General features: G+C 51.7%; 1 protein-coding gene across 7 annotated transcripts; it reads left to right on the top strand.

Annotated features, from left to right (window-relative positions):
• The first annotated feature begins 2,427 nt into the window (after positions 1-2,427).
• On the top strand, positions 2,428-21,846 carry CD276 (CD276 molecule). Of its 7 annotated transcripts, none has more exons than XM_064456868.1 (10): positions 2,430-2,538; positions 4,575-4,882; positions 9,368-9,475; positions 12,631-12,775; positions 14,193-14,543; positions 14,926-15,222; positions 16,432-16,584; positions 18,274-18,315; positions 18,794-18,829; positions 20,724-21,846. In XM_064456868.1, the coding sequence occupies exons 4-10, from the start codon at positions 12,727-12,729 to the stop codon at positions 20,744-20,746; spliced, it is 951 nt and encodes a 316-aa protein (XP_064312938.1). In that variant the 5' UTR covers positions 2,430-2,538; positions 4,575-4,882; positions 9,368-9,475; positions 12,631-12,726; the 3' UTR covers positions 20,747-21,846. The 7 variants fall into 7 exon arrangements, 6 of the variants coding, with proteins under 6 accessions (XP_064312942.1, XP_064312937.1, XP_064312941.1 ...); XM_064456869.1 differs by lacking the exon at positions 2,430-2,538 and adding an exon at positions 4,101-4,298; XR_010373785.1 differs by lacking the exons at positions 4,575-4,882; positions 20,724-21,846 and adding an exon at positions 17,995-18,061 and having other exon boundaries at positions 2,428-2,538; positions 18,794-18,816.
• Positions 21,847-24,923: the final 3,077 nt, after the last annotated feature.

Raw genomic sequence — 24,923 nt, 5'->3', positions numbered from 1 at the left:
GTGATTCAATGAAACCTGAGCCTCCCTTCTCCCTTGAGAGTATGACAACTAAAAAAAAATACCAGTCATGAGAAAGAATTGGGTCCAGCCCTGAGGGCACTAATAGGTTTTAATGGCCTTGAGCAGCCTCACCTGGGACCCCCACCCACATACCCTCTGCCCATTGCTCCAGGAGCCCCATATAAACTCAGAGCCAGGGTATTACTCTTGATGTGAGTTGGAGTGTGGGTGATACTGTCCTGGTCTCCTAGAGGGGCCTTTCTGGGATAGGGTCTAGATGTCTCTTGTTAGGTAATACCTAACTTCTGTCTTGTTGTTCCTGGATGGACCCCCAACCCAGGCATCTTCCCTAAGGATGCTTTGATCCTGCAGAATGCTCCATGTTTGTGAAGTCCCTGCCTGTGCTGTGGTCATCTCTGTCTCTTGGTTCAATCCCACTGCAGTTTCTCTTGGGGAAGGTGGTGGGTCTGTTGCCTTTCAAAGGCTAGCTTTTCTTCTGTATGGACATCCCTTGGTGTGAGGGCGGGGGGGGGGGGCTGTCAGTAGCCTCGACCCTTGTGCCTGAGACAGGAGCTATTCCTTGAACTTAACTTTTTGCCTGAGCAATGAGGAGGAATGTGTTGGTGCCTGAAATAGGGATTTGCATGTCCCTTCCTGGCAGGCAGAGGGGATTTGCTGGGTCTGTTTTGTGTTTTGCCAACTGTGCCCTCAATATTACTGCCTATGGACCCACTGTGTGCTGCAAGGGTCCCCTTGTGCCCCTTTCCCTGAAGGTGGGAGCTTGGGGTCCCCATCCCAGCAGGCGTGGATTCACCTGGTGATACTCCAAGATATCACTGGGGCAATGAAAAAGAATGCTTTCTGAACACATTTGGCTGCCCCTCCCTGAGAGATAGAAAAGTAGGTATGATGTATGAGCAGCTGAAAACATTATAGAAACTCACATTTGATGCACAATCCAGATCCAGAAGCTACCTCCCAGGTAACTGGGGATAGCCAAAGTCCCTAAGGGAACTGGAGTAAAGTATCTGTTTATAATGCTCAAGAACAGGATTCAGGGCTGGGGCTGTGTTGGTCAGTGCCATGCCCTGCAAAGGACTGGAAATCAGATAAATGGGGAGAATCAGGGGTTTCTCATGGTAGTTTTAGGCTGCTTGTTGGAGATAATGTTTGGGCTTTGAATGTTTTGTATCTTTGAGAAACAAAAGCTACTGAGGAAGCTGCGGTGGAGAGGGATAGGAAAAGTTTCTGGATGGAAATGCTAAAAGAAAAGTAATTTCTGAGTAGAAGATTTTTTTTTATCAATAGGAAAAATGAACAATAGGGAATAGGAGTGAATGTGGGCTCAGCTGAATATTTTCAGTATCTCACCTACAAAAGCTCAGAGGAGTGTCAATAGGGGAGGTTTAATTAATGGCAAACTTTATGGCTTGTACAGAATTAGGGATGCTCCAGACTTGAGCGGTGAGGACTTTCATAGCAGTGAGCAGATGAGCATTGTGCAAGATTACTATGGTTCTTTGCGTATTTCTGGGTTAAATTGCAGTAAAATTGTAGAAAAAGGCAATTTTGCTTTAATCATCTATATAAAAAAGCCCCAACATAGTAAGACGCAGAGGCATCAGAAGATAGGAAACTGTCAGCATTGCTGGAGCTAAAAGATAAGATTGTACTCCTTACAGCTGCACTAAAAGAAGATAAATTATCCATAGGGGCAATTCAGAAAGAAAATAATGTACAATTAAAGTTGTTTGAATTACAGTTTTAGGGCAGCACAGGTAGAGAAAAAAGCCAGCTTCAGTGGAAAGTCTGAAACCTCCTTCCCATGTGCTTTTACAAAGCAGAACTTGTTTTAGAAAAAAATATAAACTGGGCAGGGCAACCCCTAAAGAAGAGCAAAGGGTATGTTAAAAGGGACCTTACAGAGAGATGCCGAGCCTGGGGGATGTATGCATGGAAAGGGAATCAGCTGAGCTTGCCAGGAGCAGGAGGCAAGTCTGGGAAAGACTGAAGAGTGTCAGGAAGGCTGGAAATCTCATTCCAGAGGTCCTTGCCAGCAGTCCTGGCTGGTTTGCCTCTCAAAGCCTGTGGTTGGGTGGGTGGTGGAGGATGGCGCGGCTCCGGCAAGGCTGGGATGCTAGGAGTAGAGGTGGGTGCTTGTGCAGCTGTGACCATCTTCACCCTCCATCCCCTCCCTGGGGTCTCCAGGCTCCAGCACACTGTGTTGTAACCTGTGATGCTGGTGGGCTTTGGAAATGGTTTCCAAACTTCAGATAGACCTTGGTTCTGAGGCGATGTGGTGTCCAGAAAAAGCAGATGAGGAGGGTGCAAAGGTATGTGGTTATTTCAGGTTTCTGCTGACATCTGCCCTTCAGGCTTGATCTGAGCACAGTGCAAACAAACCACAGGCTAAAGGTTAAAAAACAAAACTCTGCTAGAGGAGTGTGTCTGCATGAGCTCAAATAACTATCCTGAAGCTACCTGTATTTCTGATGGGGCTTTGCTTGGGTCAGGCAGGACTTGTGGCTGCATCCCCAGGTAAGTCCTGCTGTGGATCAAGGGGGTCTGTGCCGCAAACCTCCCCTGAGGCCCATCAAGTTGCTGCAGAAGTGTGTGGGAACAAACAGCTGATCTTCAATTTGTTGTGACAATGTCTTTGCCTGGCTTTGTGAGTGGGAATCTCCTAGCGGGACTGTTCCTAAGCAGGTGGCAGGATATTTGGGAGAAAGCTGGTGTGTCCTGTGCTGCAAGATCCCCTAAAAAGCTGACGGTTCATCTTGCCATCCCACCAGCCACCTGTCGAGGGGGCCCAGCTCCAAACAGATGGTGGTGGGGAGGACTGTGATTGGGATAATGGTGTGAACATGGCATCTTGTGCGTGATACATTTGAAATGTTGCCATGGGACAGCTGCAATATATAAGCCTAAAGCATCAGCTACAGACAAGCTTTGTGGTGACTTCTGCAGTTGCTGTACTCCCTTCCTTGCTGGCAGCTCTCTTGGAGGAAGAGGAGAGTAAGGAGGAGGAGGATGATGCTGAGATAGAAGAGCTGCTTTGGGAAGGGCTTTTCTTGGAAAAAGCTGTGTTCTGTGCTGCACAGGTTGGGCTCCAAAAACGTGTGGGTGGGTCTGGAAATATGGTGCGCTAGCACTCGACTTCCTTAAATCAGCTGCTCTGGAAGCAGTGGCGTGGGGGTTATTCGCTCTCAAGACTTCATTTTCCTTCAGATCCATCTCTTTCCTGCAGCTGTAATAACTCCTTCTCCCCCGTGACCTCTCAGGACAGCTATGGCACAGATTATGGCTAGGATGGAGCAGCTGATGGGTAGTCAGGACATGTGCTACAATGCCAGCTGGCTGCCACCCCAGGCTCTGTGTGTGTTGCTCTGACTCCTTCTGCTGAATTTCTACCCAAGCTGGTAGGAACCAAACCATCCCTTAGGCTTTGACCTCATTTCAGGCCTAGGTAAAGTTTGCTAGTGCATTCCTGGGGAGAAGAGAGACAGCCAGCAATGTGATCAGCACTTTGTTTCTCTAGGAGACTGGGCTTAAAAGGGGTATTTGGTGTGCGTAACAGCAGGGACAGTAATGGTATCATGGCCCCTTTACTTCAGGGATGCTGCCGTGCTATGGAGGTTTTTGCTGGATGTGCAAGAGGCGCCTGGTCTGTGTGTCTGTAGGCTGACAGCAGGCACTGCCTTAGGAGCTCACACAGCAGATGGTGAGCAATGACTGGGTGGTGGAGGCTGCCAAGCAAGACCTGCTGACCATGGCTTTGCCAGGTCCTGCACAGTTTTTGGTGGGCATCTCCCAGGCAGGAGCCAAGGTCTAAAGAGTATTAGGACATAATGCAGCCTCAGACTCCCCACTGGTTAGATCAAGTCAGCCCCATGGCTGATTAAGGGTATATTTTTGTGGGAGAATAGTGTAAATTTTGCATTAGCTCAGTCATGCTCTGTTATAGGGTTTGGCCAACTTCACGTACCTTGTAATTGTAAATAGAAGCGTTGAGTCAATCATTAAGAGTTTGCGTTAAGAGACTGCGTAGCTTTTGGGTGAACCTGGTGTTTGTGTGCACAGAAACTGAGTGGCACATATCTTTTGCAGCATATCTTGTGTGTAAGCAGGTTGAGTACCTAATGGCCCAGGCAAGTCAGGTTTCTGTGTGTGGTTTGTTCTTCACTGGTGCGTGATCTTTTGAAGTTCTGTGCGGCTGGACTGGATTGTAGTGTCACTGCTTTCCTTGGGACATGTGATCCCATCCTGCGGTGCTGCAGCTCTACTTCGCCAGTGCCCAGGTATATATTCTGCTTGATTTCCCTTGTGTGTGCACTTGAGGTTGGCTGTGGTGTTGCTGCTATGCTGCCTACGTGGAGTTTGCTTATTGTTGCAATGTGGGTTTTGAGTTTATTGAAGAGAATGCCTTAAGGAAAGGCTTTAGAGATAAAACTTTTTTCTTCAAATGGTGAACTGATGAAAGCTGTAGTGAAAGTAATCTTGCAGAGGTGTTACTGGGGAAAAGAAAAGCCTTGTGACTTTCCTCTGATAAGAAAATATCTTACTAATATTTACAGATAGCAAGCCTGCTCTGAACTGAATTAATTTCCTGGGAGATCAACATGCAGTACATGCTTTGTAACTGAACCAGAAAACTCCGTGCTCCTGTCTGCTCTTCTGTGAACAGCCAATTTGTCTGGTGCAGTTGGAAGACAGAGTCCATGATGCATCAATGCTGGATATGAGGACACTGGGAAAATGTGCTTTCTAGGAATGATGGCAAGTGGGTAGGAGGTGGCCATGTGGCAGTGTTTGGAAAGCTGCATATGGGTGCTGTCATCACAAAGCAATGAAAGCTGTGTGGGTTAAAGGGAGTATCTATCAGGTAAGAGGGGGAAATGCATGGATGTGACCTTTGAGACATCCCTGCTGTGAAATTCTTCCTGTCTCTGCAATGTGAAATTTGGGAGGGAGCTGCTAGTGCTATGGGACCTTTACCCCATGTCAGGGTGAACTCTGCATCTCTCCATTTCTGCCCCACCTCTGGCTCAGTCCATATTAAAGAAAACACATGGCAGGACCTGAGCTGGGACATCTGGTGGTCCCTGTCACTTGCAGGACAGGGAGGTCTGTTTTGCAAAGCCGTTGGTGCTGGACCTAGAGTATTTCTCTGACCTTATGTTTTGCAGGTGCAATGCTCCTGCCTGTTCCCTTCGAGACTGGCACCCACAGCCCAGCTGGAGGAAGTCTGGGGAGAATAGGCCTTGGCTATCCTGCAGTGAGGGTGGCTCTGGGACAGCAGAGGATGCTGTGGGGACAGATGAAGGCTCTGGTGATGCCTGGAGCTGATCATAGAGGGTTGATGCCTTTGGGGGAGCAGTTCTCATGTTTCTTAGATTTGGGGAAAAAGACTTCTTTTCCTTATTCATGCTGTCCTTGCTGGCTGTTTGGTAATGAGTCACAGCCTCCTTTAGCACCTACAGTCCAGTGGGGTTGCTGGAGAGCAGAGGTGGTGGGTGAAGGAGAGGTGCTTCATGCTGTAGATGCTGATAGCCATAAAGCTGGGTGGAAGAACTGGGGGATGTCTGGGAGGGGGTTGGAAATGAAGGGGGAGGAAAAGAGAAGGGGAAAAGCCGTTGTGGGGGAAAGCCCTCTCCAAGGGCCTGGTGCACGGCTCAGCCTTAGAGCTTGCTCGTCATCCCTGGGTGCCTCAAAGGCAATGCAGCTGAAACAAAACTGCAGTGTCTGCTCCAAGGCAGGCTGCGGAAGAGCCTCTGCAAACAGGACACCTTTACCTTCCTGCTCCCAAGAGCCCCTGGGTGAGAATAAGTGCCCTTGGCATGCATGTGTGTTGGCAGGGCTCTCCTGACATGAGCTTTTGTAAGCATTTTCCAGGGGCTACAGGCCCCCATGTCATGGGATAGCCCTGTGCCCATCCTCCCTCATTACCCCTTTCAGACCCCTCAGGGTAATTTCACAACAGTGTGGGCAAAACTAAGGAAAGGTTGTTGCAGTGCTGGCCTCTTCCCTGCTCCCCAGTGTGTGGTCCCACCCCTTCCCTTGCACTGGGGCTCCCTGGTGTGAATTTGGGGTACCGATCCCAGTAAATTGTTAACTTTTCAAATATAAGTCAGAAAGATTGTTCATCTGCAGTTGTGGAAGCACTAGCTCTGGCAACCCAGGCCTCTAGCGCTTTCAGCTATTGCTATTCTGGGTCCAATCTGGATTTTAGGACATGTAAAGCCCACCTGAATTTAGGGTAGAATTTGTGGTAGCTGGTCTGAACTGGACAGATGAGGGCTCCAAGCCACAATTTTGAACATCTTCTGGTGGTGGGGACCTGCTGGGTCTCTGCTTGGGAAGGAGAGGGGAAGGGCTGGTGGGTACCTGGGTGCTATGCAGGTTCAGGGCTTGGCCAGATGTGCACCCACACCTGGAAACTCATCCCATTTTTGCTAGCATCCCACTAGGGTGGTTGTCTACCTGGTGCCAATTGCCAGGCTCTCTGCTTATGAATGACCCTTGTGTGCTGCAAAAACAAGCAGCTCTCTCCAAAGCAGCCTCCTGCCACACGCTATGCTCAGCTGGTGGCAAGTCACTCGCCATCCCCAGCCATGACCTTGCAACTCAGGACAGCCACATCCAGAGCACTTCAGCTCTATTCATCCTGAGTAAGCAGGATTGAGGTTATTCAGCTGCCTCAAAAAAAAAAACAAACCAAAAACACAAACGTTTGGGAGCCTCAGGCTAGCATCATGGTGTGTGTCTGCTCCTGGGACTGTCTTGCTGCTCTGCCTCTTGCTTCAAAGTGACCTCAAAACCTCATTCCTGCTCTTCCACGTCCTTTGCTTTTTCTCCACCGTGATGTTCTTTGCACTCATTTAAGGCTGCAGCGAGAGGAACCAGAGCCATTTTCCATATGTCCAAGGATTCTGCAGTAGAGTAGCTGCAGGTGCTCACCCATAGAGGTAACAGAGTTATTGTGTGGATCCAGCTGATACACAGTTTCAACGTGCTCCGAAATGGATCTTGGCAGCTTTTGGAGAATGGAAATATGCATGTAGCCAAGGTGGGATTTATGCTCCACCCCTCTGCATTGTATTGAATCACTAATGAAGATCTGTGCCAGATGCCCTGTGCCTGAAGGAAATGCAGGACATCCTCCTGGGCATTGCATAATTGATTTCTATGTCTTCAGCAGCTGGAAACTGCTGGTGCTGTGCAGTATTTCCATGGTGTTGATGGGAAGGAAAAGCAGCCATGCAAACCTTCCTGGGGATGCATGGAGCTGATCTGCATGCTGTGGGCACCTTGTCAGGAGGCTTTGGATTTGCCCTGGTATCTCCATCCATCCTCTCCAGCTATCCCTCTGCTCCTTGACCAAATTCTGGCTAAGCATGAAATTAAGCTTGCAAACTGCAGCCCTTTTCTTTGCCTTTCTGTATCTTTTTTTTGTCAGCTTCATTATTATGCACACTTCTTTTGCACATACCTTGGGTACTGCAGGGTTTGAGGAAGGGAAATTAGTCAAAAATAATCATTTGGGATGGAGAACGTCTACTATTTGAATTCCTCCCTGGAAGCCCTTTCGTTGTTAATTATGAGCAGGCTTGCAAGCAGCATGGATTTTAATTTTTAGCTGGTTTTGATGTTGAAAAATCTGCCTTTGTTTCCCAGCTCCTTAGTTTCTGCCTTTTTTGTGTGTGTGTGTTTGTATTTAACCCTAAGAAAGCTCCTGGTGCTCAGATGCTTACTTTGTATCTTCAAAGCCTAGCAGGAGCTGAGTTGCATTTGCAGTTAAGATATCAAAGCGGTGATGCTGCTTTTATCATGTGAACTGTTGAGGGAAGGGATGAAGCAATGAAGTTGTCATGGTGTGAAGCTCTGCCCTGGGCACTGCTGGGAGCTTGTGTCTTGTCTTTTGTTTGTTTGTTTGGGTGGTGGCGGGGGCAGTCTTTGTGAAACCCTTCCACGTGCATTTTTGGGTTGCTGAGCTTTGATGCTGGAGATGCCCATGGACCTGTTGCTCCTGGGAGAGGGAATCATCTCATGCAGAAGGTCCCTGCAACCCACCCCTGTCTCCCTGCTGCAGCATTGGGCTCATGGTTGGATTTTCTCCATCAGCCCCCAGAAAAGGATGGGGACAATGTACCAACAGGGTTGACATGGTCATGTCTGGATTGCAGGAGCTACACAGGCAGAGCCAGCATGAGCTGGGATCATGCAGCTGCTCTGTACATCCAGCCCTACCCATGCTAGGCTGGGCATAGGAAGAGAAATCCTCTTGATTTGCAGGGCACATCTGTGAATGGAGCACAGGACTCCCAATTTAGTTGCAGGCCTTTGAAGTATATTGGCTTCATCCTTTCTTGTTCTTGCTGCTGTCACCCACAGTGCCAGGGTTAAGGTGTGCAGCCTTATTACCAGCTCTGTTGCTGCAAAATTCTTCCTTGCCTGCAAAGGGAGGGGGGGAATCAAATGGTTTTAAATGTAGTATGCTTCAGGTTATTTTTGTTCACCTTTTAATTTTAAGCTCTCCAGGTTTGGTTGTTCCGGCTTTCCTCTGCAATCAAAAGGGTGAGGAGCTTCCTTTGCTCTCGAGCAATGAAAGACCCAAACCTCCCACGCAGGCACCTGGCTCTGGGGCATGGTCTGTAGCCACTGGAGCCTTAGGAACATGGAACAGCAAGAGCTGCTGGTGTCATGTTGAGGGGCCCTCTGTGAAAAACAGGTTAAAAACAAAAAGCTGCTTCCTTTAGGGAAGTATCTGTTGTGCGTGCTGCTGAAAAATCACCCTCGCAAAGAGCCCAGCTCCCTCCAAGTGCCCTGCTCTTCCTCCTTTCCTGCTGTGCTTCCCTCCCTGGTCTCAGTCCAAGATTGCATCCCCCCCATGCATGTCAGGGAGCTGTGCTGGGTGCCTGCCTGCCCAAGGCTGTGTAAAAGGAGGCATTGTGTGTGGGAGCGTGGGAGGAAGCTCAGTGCTAAGGCCCTGCCCCAGCCAAAAGCAAGCCGATGGGTTGTGGGAGTGATGGTGGTGTTCCCCTGGAGCCCAGCCAGGCTAAGGCCCCAGAAAAGCAAACTCCAAAAGATTTTCCAAGGAAACTGCAGTCCCTTTGTGTGGTTGATGCAGGAGGAAGGCTGCCCCGATGCCTCTTGCATCTGAGGTCCTGCTTTTCTAGATGGGGGGACCCTTGTGGGGAGCACTGCAGCTCCCAGCTATTTGGGGGCCCACCCCCAGCAGCATTGGAAGACTGAGCATGGTGTGGGGTTGCTGAGCAGCTGGTATGGGTAAATTATTAGACAGGTTTTCCCCTGGGAAGTGGCCTGTGTCTCCGCAGGGGAAACTCCAGCTGCCTTTTCTTCTCCCCAGAGGAGATGGCTCAACTCTCCTGCCTCACCACAGCCTGGGTCCATGCACCCTAGCCCCGCGAATTTGAGGATTCTGAAGCCCAAGCTCTGTGCACCCCAAGGCCCCCAGGTATGAGTGCTCCAATCCCCTGGCTCTTTGCACCCAGTCCCCCTGCTTTGAGGTCTCCAAAATCCCAGGCTTTGTGTACTCCAATGCCTTGAGTCAGCATGTACCCCAGTTCCATGTACCCCAATCCCCTAGCTCTATATGCACTGGTTCCCCAGCTCTGTGCAGCCCAAATCTCCCCAGCCTGGTGCTCCCCAACCCCTGACTCTGTGTACCCCAATCCCCTGGCTTGGTGCTCCCCAACTCCCCGGTCCCATGTCCCCCGATCTACCAGTCCTGTTCTCTCCAAACCTCTAGCTCGGTGCTCCCCAATACTTCAGCTCCATTCATCCCAATGCCCCAGCTCGGCGCACCCCATTCCCGGCCGTCACCCCGCCCCGGCAGGACCCCGGGCCGGCCCCGACGCTGCCCCTCCTTCCCATCTTCCTCCTCATCCTCCTTCCCCCTCCCTCGCCGCTGCCGGCGGGACCCCGGCAGGAAGCGGCCGCAGCCAATCAGGGCCGGGGCCGCCGCCCCGGGACCGCCCCGCCCGCGGCGGAGCGCGCGCTCCCGCCCGTCCCGCGCCGCCTTCCCGGTAAGTGCCCGGCCCGGGGCGGGGGCGCGGCGCTGGGCAGCGGGGCCCGGGGCTCCCGGGGGGTGCAGCCGGGGAGCGGGGCCCGGGGCTCCCGGGGGGGCCAGCTGGGGAGCGGGGCCGCGCTGCAGCGCCTGGCGGGCGGAGCCGCCGCCGCTCCCGTGTCCCCTCCCGCCGGACGGGGCTCGGAAACCCGGGCGTTGTTCTGGGAGGGCGAAATGAATGAGGCGCCCCACGGCACGCGGCGTGGAGCAGCCGGGCAGAGACTGTGCGGGGGCTTTCGGGGAGCCCGTGTGGGTGTTGGGAAGGGGGTGCCGGGGGTCCCCTCCTCTTGCTGCTTGGGGGCGGGGGGGGCTCTCGGAGGGCAGGCTGTGTGCCCACCGTTTTCCGTGCGGAGGGATGCAGGGAACGCAGCATCCCCGGGTGCTTTTAAAACCACACGGTGCAAAATGCCAGATTTAATGTATAGAGCTAAAACCCCACCCCACGCGTGGGACAAAAAACCGAGCTCCGAGAGGAACTGATTGTTCCCCTTCTCCTCGAGATAAGCAAAAGGGTAATCCATCCCTTCCTTTCTACCGCCAAATACCGCACCTCAAATCCCCACCTGAGACTTGGGGGTTGCATCCTATCTTTCCACCCCTCTTTTGCTGTGCTCCCCATCCCTGCAAGGTCCTGCTTTGCAAGTGGGGAGCTTCTGCTGCTTACCAAGAGGTTAAGTGGGGACTAAAAATAGTTAGAGCAGAGCTGGGCTCTTGTCTGCCAGAAATTCCAGGCAGGAGAGGAGCAAAGCAAGGACTGACCTGGATCGATGGGTGAGGACGTCTCTCTGGACCGGTAGATGTTTTCTTTACACCCCCACCCATCTCAGGGTGATAATTTGGCAGCTGAGACTCTCAGTATTACAAAGAAGCAGCGATTTGGCCATGTGATTAAATATTAAATGTTAAATATTAAATGGGGAACAGGTAAAGTATGGTCCCTGGGGTCCCGCTGCAACAGGGAATTTAATTATTCCTTGGGTTTGTGGAGGGTTTGGCCATCCTGGCTTGCCATGCACAGGGGTGTACCTCTTCCAAGGGATGTGTTTGTGGGCTTTCTTATATGCAATTTACAATGAAAGCTCAGGTCCAGGGCAGAGCCCATCTTTTGGCTGGGCTCACGCCACAGCAATGAGGAAACTGAGTCACGAAGAGGCAAGATACCCACCAAAAGACTCCCAACTGTGGAGGGAGGGTTGTAGACACAGCTGTCCCCTCCCTGTGACACCTCTGAGACAGTCCGTCGGGACTCATAGGTCATGAGACCTATAAAATATAATTTATTTTAGCATCACAAGGAAAAGGAAAGAGCTCCAAGGGTGAGCGTGAGAGAGATGAGTCATGGTTTCCCTTGCCCAGGCAGCTGAGCAGTGCCCCGTCACCTACCCCCACCATGGCTCCCTCCCTTCCCAGCTGCCTGGGGTTTGGCACAGGGCTGGCTCTGGGCTCATCCGCTTGGGAAAAGGCAAGAGTTGGAGAAATGGTTTAAGAAAAAGAGCTGGATAATTTGTTTTCCCCAAAGGAGCCTTGTGCTCAGGAGGGAAGGAGAGGAGATGCTCCCCTAGTATGCCTGGGGTGGAGCTGTGCCTCAGTTTCCCCCCTGGGAGCTGAGCTGAGCAGAGCTTTGGGGCTGCTATTTCCCTGATTAAAAGGGATTTAAGGAGGAAGGTGCTGATGGCTGAAGTTGTTCCTGCTGCACCTACTGGGAAACCAGTGCTGCAACACCCATTTATTGTGAATACAGCTATTGCACTGAAAAAAAGTTGTTGCTAAACGCTCTGGGTGGAGCAGCGGGGCTCTAGGATGTACTGGGACAGGGATGGGACACAGCAGTGGCAACACTGGCTGCGATATCTGGGGCTTATTTATACTATGAGGGAGGAACATGAGTCACAAGGGGCCCAGCGAGCTCTTGGCACCACCAGGAAGGGATGCTTGGGAAGCAAGCCATTGTAGCCAGCGGTGCTGGGCAGCTTGCCCTCACCTCTCCCCACACCCAGCTCTGAGATGGTCTGGTTTTATTCCCCATTTTTTGGGGCAACCTCACGCTGGAGACTTTCCTGCCACAAGCAGGGATGAACCTCGCAGCCCTCAAGCTGCCAGCAGAGCCAGGTATCTGCAATGTATGGGTTTTAGCCATTTTGTACACCAGGAGTGAGCTGCCTCCTCTTGGAGGACAGGGATCTAACAGTCCAATGCTGCAGGGAAAAGCTGGGAAAGAGAAACAGAAGGGGAGGAGAAGCAGTGAGGAGGGGAAGAGGCTCACGTGGCTTCCCCTGGGCGCCAGCCAGCACCTCCGGCACAAGAGCTGCCTCTGGGTCCGTAGGCTCCCCGATGCAGGGGATGCACCGATCCCTTGGCTGGTGCCAGGCAGGAGGCAAACCCCCTCCTGCATTTTACGATGAGGTGGGTGGTCTGGTTGCCACGTGGCAGCCGGAAGGACAGCTAGCATGGGATCCTCTGCCAGATGCCGGTCTCCTGCCCTCTCTTGCTCTTTGCTCGTGGTCCACAGCACCATCTCAGTGTTTTCTTCTGTTTTTCCCCAGCTCAGGGTTCTTGTGAGAGAGAAGACTCCCTGTGAGAAGAACACTCAGGGCTGTGCTCGCTTCTGCTTTCTTACCTAGGCTTTGCTTGCACCAAGGATGCTCTGCCCACTGCTTGCCCTGGGAGCACTGGTGCTCAGCCTGGCAGGTGAGTGGGGCTGGAGAGGGTTTGGGGTTGGTGTGGTCTGTGTGTCACCACCCCAAAGGAGATGTCCTGAATGCCGCATTCATCCTGACAAAGCTGCCTTTGACCTGTGGTTCCTGGTGACAGCACCCACAAGGTGTTTCTCCTGTTTTGATGGTCTTCCAGCTGCCCAGGGCAACACCCTATGGGTGTGATGGCTCCTGGTGCACATGGGCCAGCCTTGTAGCAGGGGACACCACCTCCCGCATGCTACAGCTGAATGGCAAAGCCACAGGAGCACCAAATCCTAAAGGTTTCTTGCTTACCTTGGTCTGTCCCCATGCGCTACGGCTCCTGGCCCCACAGGTTGCAGCACGTCAACCTGGGAGAGATGTCAGGACTGAATCCTTTCGGGATGCACAGCAGCCAGCACTGGTTCTGGCCAGGCAGGGTAATTTTCCTAAAACCCACTGGCATTTATTACTAGCTGGAGGGAGACGTGACATTCTTGAGTTTGCCAAGAGCCAGGCAGGCTGCCTGAGCACTCTTCTCCTGCCTGTCTGCCCGTCTGCGGCCCCTGGCAGGTCTCCTTCAGCCTGGCCCCTTCCCACAGCTCCTCAATCTCCGTGCTTGGGCTCTCGCTTAAAATTTGCCTCATTGCTGCCCTTGTCCTCAGGGAGGTATTTGCTGTGTTTTGCAACAGTGTTGCAGGTGGAATATAAAGCAAATCCTTGGTCCGAGGCAAGAATTTTTTCCCCTTTCCCCCTCCATTTTTGGGTTGGGGTGAATTGGTGAATGAAGTGCTGATGTTGCCCTGGGTCTGCTTTGGGGGACATCACTTCTCACTGCCAATGGGGACCCCAGGACCAGCTCTGAGTGTGGAGAGTCTGGCAGCCCTGACACGATTGGCATCACGCCCTGGTGCAATGTCAGGGTTGGCATCCTGCTGTGGCTCGGCGATGTGGTTGGCACCACACCATGGCACTGGGATGCGGTTGGCAGTGCGCCATGGTTAGCATCGTGCTGTGGCATGCCAGTTGGCATCACGCTGGAACACTGGTGCCATCTAGTGCCTGCCAGCCTGGCCATGGTGCTGCCTGGAGCTGGCTTGTCCTGGGGACATGGGACTGTGTCTCTGCCATCATTACCCACTGACCTCCTCTACCCATGGGGAGAAACCAGGTTTGGGCGCCCATGCCCGCAGCTGGTAGCTGAGGTCAGCGGTGCCCAGGTTTGGTGATGGATGTGGGGCTGTCTCCCTTTCAGCAGGGTGGGATTGGCTGGGGGTCGGTGCTGGGAGGGTTCTAAGATGCCACCTGCCCTCTGGTCCCTCTCATGGGTATCCCTTGGTTTGCTTAGATGTTATCTGGATGGAGAATTAAGGATGTGCTTCTGCAGAGTCTTACCACCATGTGCTTTTGCCCTCACCACCTTCCCACAGGTGCCATGGAGATCCAGGTTCCGGATGAGCCTGTGGTGGCTCTTTTTGGCCAAGATGCTACCCTACGCTGCTCCTTCTCCCCCGAGGCCAACTTCAGCCTTGACGACCTGAGTCTCATCTGGCAGCTGACGGACACCAAGCGCTTGGTCCACAGCTTTTCCAGTGGCCAGGACCAGCTGGCAGACCAGGGTGGCGGCTATGCCAACCGTACAGCCCTCTTCTATGACCAGCTAGCCCAGGGCAATGTCTCGCTGCTCCTCAGACGCGTGGAGATCTCGGATGAGGGCAGCTTCACCTGCTTTGTCCGGGTCCGGGACCACAGCAGTGCAGCCGTGACATTGCAGGTGGCAGGTGAGAGATGGAGAGCTGGGGTGTCCTTGCACATAGCCCCCAAAGATAAGGGTTTTCCATCATGCTTTGGTCCTTTGTGGAGCTTCTTTCTCTCTACCCTTGCCGTGGTCTCCCCAAGAATGAGAGACTGACCAGCTACACGTTCCCAAAATACTGCTGGTGGGGAGTGTGGTCCTTTCCTTGTCGTGATGGAGAGGCTTTCAGTTGAAAGGCCACCTGGAAACGTGACCATAAATGAACCAAAGCTGGGGAGGTTTCAGCTGGTTGGTGTTATGAGCTGGAAGAGACTGTCCTGGGACTTGCCCAACCTCATTGGGTTGCTCCAGATCTTGAACCTTTGGTCTTCTCCATCACCTCATGTTGGCTGTTCTCTTCCTTGCAGCTCCCTACTCCAAACCCAATATGAATCTGGAGCCCAACAAAGACTTGAAGCCAGGAGACCTGGCAGCTGTGACTTGCCACGCTTCCCGTGGCTACCCCGAGGCCAGCGTCCTCTGGCAGGACAGCCGGGGCAGCAACATCACAGAAAATGTCACCACGTCCCAGGTGGCCAATGAGGAAGGTCTCTTTGATGTGCACAGTGTCCTTCAGGTGCTGGTGGAGCCCAGCAGCACCTACTCCTGCCTGGTGCGAAACCCGGTGCTGCAGCAGGAGACCCAAGCCTCTGTCACCATCACAGGTGAGCCAGCAAGGACCACAACTGGGGAAAGGAAGGGATGGGCTCTGTCACAAGAAGGTGACTGTGATGGAACCCGGATCTCTGCTGTGGCCTGGAGCCACCCTGGGGGTAGCTGCCCCATATCCCCACTCTACCTCTTTCCCCATGGACCTACTAGGGTGACTTGAGGCTGTGCTGTCCTCCCCCATCACACCACACCAACATCCCAGCTAGAACCAGCATCACTAGTTCTTAGTCTCTAGCTTTGCTAGTTGCCCTGTCCAAGTCTAAACCACTCCAGAAAGCCAGCACAGGGCATGGTAGTTGTCGTCTTAGCACATGGCCATGGGGTGCACTCAGTTTGGGGTTCTCCATCCCAGCTGCAACAATCCTACTTCAGAAATACAAGCTGAAGTTCATTGAGTGCATTCAGCTTCGTGGCTTCACTTCAAGCTCCTCCCGCTGCCCTCGTGGAGCTCTTTATAACCTTGTGCGCTCCTTGGAAGCATTAACTAGAATGTAATTACCCTTGGTACAGCACTTACTGAATTGGGAAGGTGGCTCCCTGGTGGAGCATAAAGATTTTTGGCTGAGTACACCAAACTCTTGCAGGAAAACTTGCGTGGATGCTACTGGTTGGGGGCAGAGGGGTAGCTTTTGCGTGGGCTCCCAAGCACGCAAGCAAATGGTCAGCCTTGGGGTGACGTCTGTGGAGGGTCCGGGTTTGGTATAAGACTTTATTTGAGGAAGAAGCAATATTATGGGGAAAAATCAATTTCCCAACACTCAGGACACATCCCCCAAGCCCTGGTGGTCCCTGTTAAGCCATCCCTGCCCTTGGGGAAGGTGTCCCCATCCTTCCCAGCCCTGTGGTGTGAGATGAGAGGGGGAAAAAGAGTGGGTGCAGCATCACCTAATGTTTCTCTTGAATTTCTTAGCAAGTGAAGGGTCAGCCTGCTATTTGAATTTGTTAGTCCAATTATTTAAAGGTTAATGAAGTATTTTAGGGAGTGACTCAACCTGCTGCTTGCCTGGCCAGATCCAGACCTGCTGGGGGAGGCCATAATTAAAGGCAGTGATGGTTTTACTTTCAAACCTACTCCTTGTGCCATGACTCTGTCCATGGGGATGTGTCCCTGCCACCATGGGGTCCCGAATACTGGGCACGTGTCCCCCTGTTCAGGTAGTGGAACTTACTGAGGTGGCATTTCTCTTCCCCTCCCCTGCAAGGCCAACACCTTGCCTTCCCTGCTGTGGCTCTCTGGGTGACGGTGGGACTCGCCATCTGCATCGTCGGGCTGCTCGCCATCCTGGCGTACGTGTGCCAGAAGAAAATCCGTCAAAGCTGTGAGGAAGAGGAGGAAAATGCAGGCAATGTGGCAGGTACTCCCTCCAAAAGGGATGGGGTTTGCAGGGGGTGATGGGTGGATGGGGAGTGATGGACTGGGGAGGGCTGGGCAAATTTTAACTGTCATGGGCTTGCCTTGGTGGTGGCATCTTTTAAAGGGTGAAGGGATGCTCAGAGCTGCTGGGGTTGGCGGGCACCAGCAGACCCCGTACCAAGAGCCCGTGCTGGCTGCATGCATCGCTGCAGGCTGTTCTTTCAAACATACACCTGGTTTTCCTCCCACCCAGTGTGTCTTCCCCTTTCACCTTTCTGCTCCGAGAATCCTCTGTATGTCTGATACCCACACCTGGGATGGAGCATCTCCTCTGAGAAGTACTCTTCCTCTAGTACTTGCCACTGTGGAAATGCCAAGTGCTTTGTCATGTGGAAATAGTATGGGAGAGATGCTCCATGCTCTTGTTTTCTGCATCCTTCTTCTGTTTGGAGGTTTTGTTGGTTTTTTTGTTTTGTTTTGTTTTTTGTGTTAGGTTTTTTTTTTATTATGGGGAAGTGTTTGTACAAAAAAGGGGCTTTTTTCCTTTAAAAAAAAGCTGTTGTGCTCCAAAAATGGCTGCAGAATCAGCTTTGGCATTCCCTGCTTGTTTTCTCTCGCTGACTCCTGAGATGCTCGCTCCGCCAAAGCCTTTCCCTGCCAGCATTGGGCCAGGACCCGCAGCCTCCTTCCCCAGGGGCTCCTGCTTCACTCCTGCCCTCTCTGCCAGGGAGGATGTCAGAGCCAATGCCACCACGATGCCTGGTTGTTGGGTGTCCCCAGCAGTGGGAACTGAGAGGGTTTCTTCCCAGCAGATCCCAAGGAGTTGTCTGCAGGAGATATATATATATATATTTAATATATATATATTTCCCCTCTGTAACACAGTATTTTCTCCTTGGCCAAGGGATTTGTAGTGCTGTGATGCTCAGCCATGGCCCTAGGCCAGCTGACCTCAGTCCTTTAGCATCAAGATACAGCTCCCAGCCCATGATGTTTTGCACTGATGGCTCCACGCCCTTAGCAATAACCTTTTGTTGTGTGTGTGGTTGGCCAGAAACCGGGCAGTGAACCTGCCCATGAACCTGGCAGCTGCGGGAGGCAGGAGCACCAATTTTTGCTGGTCTTTCTGGCCAGGAATAGCTTCACAACAGGTCCTATACATTGGGGTGCAAAGCTCCCAGGCTCCCAGACAGGGTGACAGCCTGGCAAGCCTGCTGAGTGCTGCAGCAGGTAGAAGGGGATGCTCATCCCTCAGTGCTAATGGGATGTCCTGGAGGCCTCAGGGGATCTGTGGTCTCCCTGCTAAGCCCCTTGCTGAGCGCCGCTCCAGATGGCAGCTGTGCTATAAATAGGGAGGTGAGTGGCTGTGCTGCATTGCCCAGACCTGTGGCTTTTTCTTCTTTGCTTGTAGGGGATGTGCCACCCCAGCACAAAGTTGTGCTGGGATAAATACCCGCTGTGGGGTGCTGGGTGCGCAGGTGGGTACCGGTCACCATCTCCCTGAGCATCACCAGTGGCTCGGCAGCGCCTGCTCCTGAGCAGAGCCTGGGATATATAGTGATTGTGGGTGGCTCTCAGCTGCTGGGGACAGCAGCTGCAAAAACCGGCTGCCAGGGAAAATGGGGTTCAGGGTGGGTGCTGGGGTGAAGCCCAGCAGATGCTTCAGATGCTCCACTTTGCTCTTTTGCAGGGACAGAGGAGCAGGACAAGGAGGGGGAAGAACCCAAGACAGGTAGGTGTATGATGCTTGCTTGTTGTACATGTGAGTGCATTATGGCATGTGCTTGCGCCACTGTCCCCTACACAAGGAAACACCTCGGTGTGCTTTGCATCCTCCATCGGTGCTCAGCCCCTCTGTGCTTACCTGCTCTTTGACATACTCCCTCAGGCTGGCAGTTCCCTGCCAAGCCATCCTATATCTTAATAAAAAAGCACTTGTTGTTCTCTGCTGTCATCAAATGGGTTAATTATATGTCCAGTGATTGACTTTATCTGCTGGCACAGGAGCAAACCCACTTGGATGCTGGTTCCTTCATTGCCGGGGAGGTTTAGCGACTGGGGGTTGGTTTCCAATGGAAATTGGTGGTGCAATTATTGGAGTGGGTTCCCCAAAACGGGGCTCTTAGTTGTTTCTTCTGGGGAGGCATTCCCTTGCAAGAACTCTGTCCCACACAGTGGGGTGTGACCACGTGCTGTTTTGCTTTTCGCAGCCCTGCAACTACTGAAGAGTGTGGAGAGCAAAGACGGTAAGTGTGTTTGCCTAGGACCGCAGGCTGGCTCATGATGAAGGTTTCTAGCTAAGCACACTGGAGATGATGCTCAGATCTAAGTGTAAAGCATCTATTATATCCCCTTTATACATCATTGAGTTCGTTCTTTTTCCAGTTTTCAATCAAGTTTTCCCAGATCAATTATTTCCCTGCACCCATTTCCGCTCCAATTTGGGCTGTGCTTGCTCTGGCCACCACTTGTATGGCGGCTTCAACATGGTGTTGTGGTTCAGCCTCAGTTGGCAACTAGACACCACGCAGCCGCTCGCTCACTCCCCCCACCCCTGTGGGATGGGGAAGAGAATCAGAAGAGCAAAAGAACTTGTGGGTTGAGATAAGCACAGTTTAATAATTACAGTGAAATATTAATTATAATAATGATTATGATAGTGACAATGTTAATATAATAAAATGGAAAAGGAAAAAAAAGGAAAAAAACACAAACACAAATGATACAGCTGCTCACCACCCGCACACTGACGCTGCCCGTCCTTGAGCTGCGATTGCTGCCTCCCTCCCCCAGCCAGCTCCTCCCCAGTAACACACTGGGCATGACGTTACACGATATGGAATATCCTTTTGGCCAGTTTGAATCTGCTCTCTTAGCTGTGCCCCCTCCCCTCCCGGCTTCTTGTGCACCCGGCAGAGCATGGGAAGCTAGAAAAGTCCTTGACTAGTACAAGCGCTACCCAGCAACAGCCCAAACATCGGTGTGTTATCTCAACATTTTTTTTCGTGCTAAGTTCGAAGCACAGCACTATGCCAGCTAGAGTGAAGAAAATTAACCCTATCCCAGCTAAAACCATGACACATGGCATTCCTTCTTATCCTTCCTTTTTTTGGGCAGCTCAAGGCTGAGAAAAGGCTGCGGCCACCAAGTAGGGCTGTTGCAAGGAATTTGGGTCATTTTTGAGCATCGCCATGGGTTTGCTAAGAGGAGGGGAATTGCTGGGGTGCATCCATGCCTTGTGGAGGGCGATGCATGAGCTTCATCCCTCCCTATGCAGAATTCCCCAGCAGCAGCCTGGTGCTGCATTTCTGGTGGAAACTCATGAAAATTGGAGTCCCAGCTTCTTCTGCCTTTCAGTATCTTCTCCCAACCTCCTGGCTCAGTGCTGCCAACAGCCTGTCACCCATCCCAGCCTGGTGTTAGGCTCTAGCACTTTCCATGCCTGGTTAGCCCCACTCTTCCCCGACTCATCCTCCTCCCACAATCTCAATCTTTTGATTTATTTCCTTTCTTATTAAAGGCAGAGGCTTGGCCTCAGCTGCTGGTGAATCCCTGCTAATTTAACACTCCCTCTTTTATTAACAGCCCTGTTTTTTCTCTAAAGGCATTTACACCCCCACCCTGATAGGTTTGTAAAAGCCTTTTCTCCCTTCCCCTTCACACCTTTAGCAAAGCATCAACTGGCTCTGCTTTTCCTCTTTTCTTTTTTCCCTCCCTGCCCTTATCTCCCCTTCACAAGCCACCACAGACCCTGCTTGGCTTCCCATCCCCTTGGCTTTTCATCCCTGATGCAGCCTGTCTGCTTAACCCCACATGTGAGACATCCCCCACTTGCTCCTCGACCACTTTTTCAGCAGAAATGAAGCTTGAATAATAACATCTCCCAAGGTTTGCTGGCTGTGGGGGAGTTTCTAGCCAGGAGGATGGATGGAGGGATAAACCCACACTTACATGTGCCTGGCAGTATTTGCCTGGGGCTGGCATGAGCCCTGGGAGTGGGTAGGATTGCTGGGTGATCCCTGTTTTCCAGGGCAGGGAAAGCCAGGAGCTGCTGGTGACCAAATTAATTAACTTGGACCTGTGAATTATTCTTTTTTAATGTCTTTGCCAATTTTTATTTCTTCTATTTTTCCCCTCCAGATAATGAGCAAGAAATTGATTGACAGGAGCTGGGACACCCCCAAGCAGCACCCTGTGCCCTTGACCAGCCCAGATGTCCCCAGTGGGGACAAGCTCTGGGTCTCCTGGGGAGGGCACGGACCTGCTGCCACCCTTCATCCTGTGCCCTGTCACCCTTCTCCCACCTCGGCCACCTCTTTGGGGTGCCCTGGGGCTGGAGAGAGGCTGCATCTCTTTATCCCCGGCTTGCCCTGAAGCCCAGTGCATCCTTCCTGGGGTCAGTGTGTGCGGGGAGGATCCTCCTTGTCTATCTGTCTGTTCCTACATGAGACTGAGAGTAACCGGGGTTGACCGTTCCCCCTGGCACTCTCTGCCTGCTCCCACAGGGCCACAGCCAAGCCAGCCACCTTCCACATGTCTTCCAGGACAAATTTTGGTGCCCTTTTCAAGCCCAGAGACCTCGAAAGGGGTGATGGGCTCAGTGAAGTCCCTGGGAGTGACCGATGAAGCCCTGAAGGCTCTGGGAAGACAGATGGGACTTGCAGGACCCCCAGGAATGGGGAGACAGAGTTGGTGCTCTTGGCCCCAATGGATTCACTGCTCTGGGGCATATGGAGATGATTATTTTTTCATATTGCACCCCTGTGTTTCTGCTGGACTTTTATTTTTGTCTTAAATACAAATCCCATTGGGGCAGCTATTCCCTGCCTCGAATTAACCCATGGCCTTTTTTGAGGGGGGGGTGTGAAAGGCAGGGCTTGGGGGCACCCGCTGGCTGGGTAAAGCCCCCCTGTCTTCCCTGTGGTGACAAAGCCAATGATTTGGGGACTAAAGTACTGGTGGGAATGAACCTGGCCAGTGTGTGGGGTTGAGCCTTCCTGTTTCCCATGAGATCAGGGGTCTTTGCCCCCATGTGTGTCCTGGGGCTCCTCCCTCTGCTGCTGGGTACCTGCAGGGTGCACAAGAGCACGCAAGCTGCAGGGGTGAACAGGGTGGCATGTCCCTGCTCCCACTCTGATGTGTGGAGAAGTCCCTGCTGTGCCCCTCGATTGCTTTTTTGCTGGTTTTTGTCATAATTTAAAATCCAGAATCTGAAGGGGGGTTTTGTGCCTTGACTAATAAATCTGGGGGTTGTTTTGGATAATGCTGTCTGGACTTGGCATGGTCTCTGGAATGCGTCTTTGGCTGTAATTACTTTAAATATTGAAATTCCCGGAGTGAAGCCTTTATGTCCCCCTTTCAGCCCAGCCCCATCTGTCCCTTGGTCCTGTGCTGCCGCTGCAGCACCTTGCACCATGCTGCCCTCGTCCATCACCTGGTGCAGGGAGAAGACCACTCCAGTGATGGAGAGATGTCTGCCTTTATCACTCCTCTTTATTTTAATACCTTGAGCAGCAGGACAAAGACCAAAATCCCAAAGGGAAGTCATCATCTATGAGATCGTTCCAAAGTTCGTGCTGGTTAATCCCAGCAGTGGGACATAAGTGGGGTCTGATGGGGGGCTGGTGGGGAAGGGACCTTCCTAAATCACCTGTGGAGGAATATTTCTAGCTGTCCTTCCCTGATCATGAAGCCAGGCTCTGAATTTCAGTAGAAAAATATTTCTAAAAGCAAGACAAGGGAAAGTGTGCTTGTATCAAACTCAGATTAGGAAGGGGATGGATGTTGATTTCATTTAAGGGTTTTGATCTATGGCCTGAATTAAGTACCAGCACAGTTTTTAACAAGGTGGCAGGAGGTACCATTAATATTATTTAGCACCCAGATGCTGGGCTGGGGGAATGAAGCCATTAACCATCGACAGCTCCTTGTCAGGCAGTAGGATCAGTTGTCCCCATGTCCAGGACATCTTTAAAGGTCCTGAGATGGTACCAGCATCCTCAGGGATGTCTCTTCCAGCTGGGAGCTTTCTGGGGCATTTCTTTGGGCAGATTTGAAGTTGGTTTTTGTTTGGTGTGGTTTGGGGTGGTTTGTTTTTTTTTTTTTTTTTTTCCAAAATGCAGCCTGGGTCACGTAGGGAAGGGAGATCTTGAGAGTGGTGAGGGAAAAAATCAGGATTAAGCTGTGCCAGACAGGAAAAATATTGCTTAGGTGGTTCAGGCTGATGAGCTGTTGTGAACCAGAAGCTGCTGCTCACGGCTAAGCCACTCACTGCTGCCCCTGGGAGGATGTGTTGTCCTTTGGCATGGGATAAAGGACCCCAGGAAGAGCTTAGTTGTCCACCTTGTCTCCAGGTGCCATCCTGCTTTTCGGGCTGTACAGGTGATGCACCTTTTTGGGGGAGGAAAGCATCCACTTTCTTCAAGGTCTCCTTAACCCAACACATGGTTTTTGGGTCCTGTGGATGGGATCCAGGCAGGGACGAGACTGGTCAGCAGTGTACATGATGCTGCAGTTTTTCAATCTTCCAAAACCCCCAACATCCCTCTCCACCCACTCCTGGATATGGCAAACCTGGCAGCCAGGAAAGTAGGATTTAACGGAGATGCAGAGCAGGAAGGACCCAGTGCTGAAAGCTGGCAGGGGCTCGGCTGCTGGAGCTTGCTTGTGTTTGCTCTCATCCCTCCCGGGAGCAAGTGAGGCTGCAAGTTCACCCAAACACCCCCGATGGGTAAAAAACAACAAAACAATCTTATTTGGCAGGTTATTTCAGAAAGCGCTGGGATGAGTCTCTCCCCAGCACTGATCGATGGCAGCTTGATTCTCCCCATTAATAATAAATAAAGGGCTCCTGCTTCTCCTATTGACCTAATTACAGAGGGAAGGGAGGAAAGAGATGCTGAGCCTTATTGCTGCTTCCATCTGAGGACAACACAGGCTGGATGATGGCAGATGGGACAGGATGGGATGATGCCCCTGTGGAGCTCTGGGGAGCGGCATTGCTGTCTGTCCCTGCTGTCCCCTTGTCCTGCCCCAGGTCATGGATGAGGCTGTGTCCCTGCAGGCAGCAGGGATGCTCTGGAAACCCTGTGAGGTAGGTCAGACCCCAGAGCTGCCCGGCACCTATGGGTGCCCCTGCCCTGCAGCATGGGTCAGTGTTGTTTTCCAGAGATGAAGGATTTGCAAGAAGCACTATTTTCTACATGGGCTTGTTTCCATGGGGTGATGTCATGGATGAGCAGGATCTGGCTCCTACACTGTCCCCAAATACCCAATTCTTGGCCTCTAAATTACCAGGCCAGACCCAAATTCAGCTGGAAAGACCAGAGCAACCTGGCTGAGCTGCTTTCTGATTTTAAAGCCACCATAATCATAATATCTGACTTTCCCAGGGAAAGCAGAGCTCAGAAACAGCCCCGGGGCTGGATCTTCCTGCTGCTCAGCTGACAAAGGCAAGGAACAAAGTCCTGAGGCCAGGGTTGTGAGCCTGGGGGGAAGCTTGTCTAAGGGAGAGGTAATTTTAAAAATCAGTTTCTACCTGTGCTTGTAGCTTTTCCTGGGAAACTACATCTAAAAAAGATTTAAATCAGTCTAAAAATCCAGGATTTATTGTGAACAACCAGGTTTTATTTTATTTCCTTTTTGTTTCCTCCCAGTGTGACAACTAGGATGGAGAAATCACCCAGCTCTGTGCCAGCTCTGCTCAGGGAATTTCCATGGCCAAGTTGGAGACAATGCAAAGCACTGGTACCCTCAAAAGCTCCTTTTTGGCAAAAAAAATAAAAGCAGCCTTGGAAAACTCCCCACTCATGCCATCAATCCTGGTACTCAAATCCTTTTGATGGGAGATGAAGAGCGACATGGTATTCCCATGGGAACCACATGGACTCAGCACTTTCAGGGCCAGTTTGTCCCACCCAGGTCCTGCTTTTCAGAGCCCAGTTCCAAGTGAGTTATTCCCTGCAGCTGCAATGCATCTGGTCCCACTAAGTCAGAGTTAACAGGGCAGTTGAGGGACATTTTAATTACAGATTTGGCTATACTGCATGATTTATCCCAGGTAACTCGAGCAATTTATCCACCAGCAGTTGCAAGGGATCTGAAGCAGAAAGAAAGTGCAGGGAGTATTTATCGCAGTGACTCAGAAGTCATTTGAGAGAGATTTGAAATGAAACAGTGATATTGCTTAAAAAAAACCCACCTGGCATTAAGAATTTGTCTCCAGCCAGGAAAATTAATGAGCAATATAATTTTCAAACTCCAATTCCCCTCTTTTCCTGCATTAGCAGGATTCATTTCTCTTTGGGATGTGCAACCAAAGCGTGGCGTGGGGACGAGGGA

Source organism: Phalacrocorax carbo, chromosome 7 (genome assembly GCF_963921805.1).
Source record: "Phalacrocorax carbo chromosome 7, bPhaCar2.1, whole genome shotgun sequence".
Taxonomy (NCBI): Eukaryota; Metazoa; Chordata; class Aves; order Suliformes; family Phalacrocoracidae; genus Phalacrocorax; species Phalacrocorax carbo.
Note: the sequence above shows the minus strand (reverse complement) of the source record. Positions and strands in the feature narration are given on the sequence as shown.

Coding starts and splice junctions, on each gene's coding strand:
- CD276 (XM_064456872.1), top strand. CDS start 12,727: ATGCTCTGCCCACTGCTTGCCCTGGGAGCACTGGTGCTCAGCCTGGCA. Junction 12,776..14,192: donor ACTGGTGCTCAGCCTGGCAG/GTGAGTGGGGCT, acceptor ACCTTCCCACAG/GTGCCATGGAGATCCAGGTT. Junction 18,316..18,793: donor GGGGGAAGAACCCAAGACAG/GTAGGTGTATGA, acceptor TGCTTTTCGCAG/CCCTGCAACTACTGAAGAGT.